Raw genomic sequence first — 1,810 nt, 5'->3', positions numbered from 1 at the left:
GTTCTCAACAAATTGTAAACCGTTGTCACTAACGAGTATCTTAGGTGTTCCAAACCTTGTCATGATATTCTTCCATACAAATTTTATCATTTGTCTCCCGGATATGCATGCTAGTGGTTCTGCTTCGATCCACCTTGTGAAGTAATCCACTGCCACCACCATGTACTTTAACCTTCCGGGTGCGAACGGTCCTACAATGTTTATGCCCCACTAGTAGAATGGCTATGGGTTGGATATATTATGCAGCGGCACTGGTGGATTTTCTTGGACACGGGCATAGGACTGACATTCTTTACATTTCTTAGTCAATCCCACTGCATCCTGGTGCACAGTGGGCCACTAATTTCCATTCGAAGTACCTTACTCGTTAAGGCTCGTGCTCCTTCATGCGCACCTGCCTGGCTTGCGTGCGCCTCCTGCAGCGCTTCCATTCCCTTAGCTTGGTCCACACATTTCAACCATGGCGCTGTGAACCCTTTTCGATATAGTTCCCCGTTTATCAGTGCGTATGAGGGTGCTTTTATGCATATTTTCCTAGCTTCTCCATGATCGTCTGGTAGCACTCCCCTTTGCAGGTATTCCATAAATGGTGTCATCCGTGTGGGCCCGGTGGTCGTTAAGGAATTTACATGTCGCTCATCTATGCTTATTTCTTTGAGTACTTCTACTAAGACACTCTTCGATAGATGATCAAAGCACATAGATTCCAACTTACTTAGGGCGTTTTCCTTTCTATTCTCACTTCGAGGTATTTGCTTAGTCGTGAACTGTTTTAAAGATCGGATCAATTGCGTTACTATTCTCACATACCTCTCCATTCTTTGATATCTTGCCTCAAAACTTATGTTGATCTGATTGGCAGCTAACCTCGAATCTGTTAAGGCCGTGACGCCCTTCACACCTATTTGTTTAGCTAAGCACAGTCCCGCCAACAAGGCTTCATACTCAGCCTTGTTATTTGAGGTATGGAAATCAAAATGAAGAGCATAAGTTACTTCCTCTCCCTCTAGGCTAGTCAGGATTAGGCCCGCCACCGAGCCTTCCCTACTGGATGCCCCATCGGTGTACAGCGTCCATGAGTGGTTATTAGCCGGGACTTCCTCTACTGCCCAGATTCCTTCCTTGGCCGAGCCTCTTTCATCTGGGATCTCGAGCAAAAAATCAGCCAATGCTTGCCCCTTGATACTTTTCCTTGGACGGTAACTTATGTCATGTTCCCCCAACTCAATTATCCATTTTAACAGCCGGCCCGATGTCCCCGGATTGAGTAATATTTGTTTAATGGGGCAATTCATTAAGACCTCGATTTGGTGTGCCTAGAAATAGCGCCTCAAACGTCGCGCCGCGTAAATGAGCGCCAAAACTAACTTTTCCAAGGTAGGATAGTTAAGCTCAGGGCCCTGCAATGCCCTGTTGATGAAGTATACCGTCCTCTACTCTCCTTCCCTTTCTACAGTCAAACTTGAAGATATTGCTTCATTTGAGGTCGAGAGGTACATTTGTAATGTTTTTCTCGGAATGGGGCTGGCCAACGTGGGCAACTTGTGCAGTGCTTCCTTAATCTTTTGGAGTGTCGCCTCTGTTGCGGCCGTCCATTGAAAGTTTCTCTTTTCAATGCAACCTTTTAGAGTATAGAATAGTGTCATAGCCTTGTCGGCGGACTTTGAGATGATACTACTAATAGCTATGAGTTTCCCGTTTAGACCCTGCGCGTCTCTGAGAGTGGCTGGGGGCGGTATCTCCATAAGTTAGTCTACGTTAGCTGGGCTGGGTTGGATCCCCTGCTTAGTGACATAGTACCCCAGGAACT

General features: G+C 46.2%; 1 protein-coding gene across 1 annotated transcript; it reads right to left on the bottom strand.

The window, feature by feature from the left end:
* Positions 1 to 305: 305 nt before the first annotated feature.
* On the bottom strand, positions 306 to 1,295 carry LOC145030217 (uncharacterized). The gene has a single exon (XM_078978620.1). The coding sequence runs from the start codon at positions 1,293 to 1,295 to the stop codon at positions 306 to 308; it is 990 nt and encodes a 329-aa protein (XP_078834746.1).
* Positions 1,296 to 1,810: the final 515 nt, after the last annotated feature.

This window comes from Lactuca saligna, chromosome 2 (assembly GCF_052625555.1).
Source record: "Lactuca saligna cultivar CGN05327 chromosome 2, ASM5262555v1, whole genome shotgun sequence".
Lineage (NCBI taxonomy): Eukaryota > Viridiplantae > Streptophyta > Magnoliopsida > Asterales > Asteraceae > Lactuca > Lactuca saligna.
Note: the sequence above shows the minus strand (reverse complement) of the source record. Positions and strands in the feature narration are given on the sequence as shown.

Excerpts from the sequence above, each read along its gene's own strand:
- LOC145030217 (XM_078978620.1), bottom strand. The coding sequence starts at position 1,295 with ATGAATTGCCCCATTAAACAAATATTACTCAATCCGGGGACATCGGGC.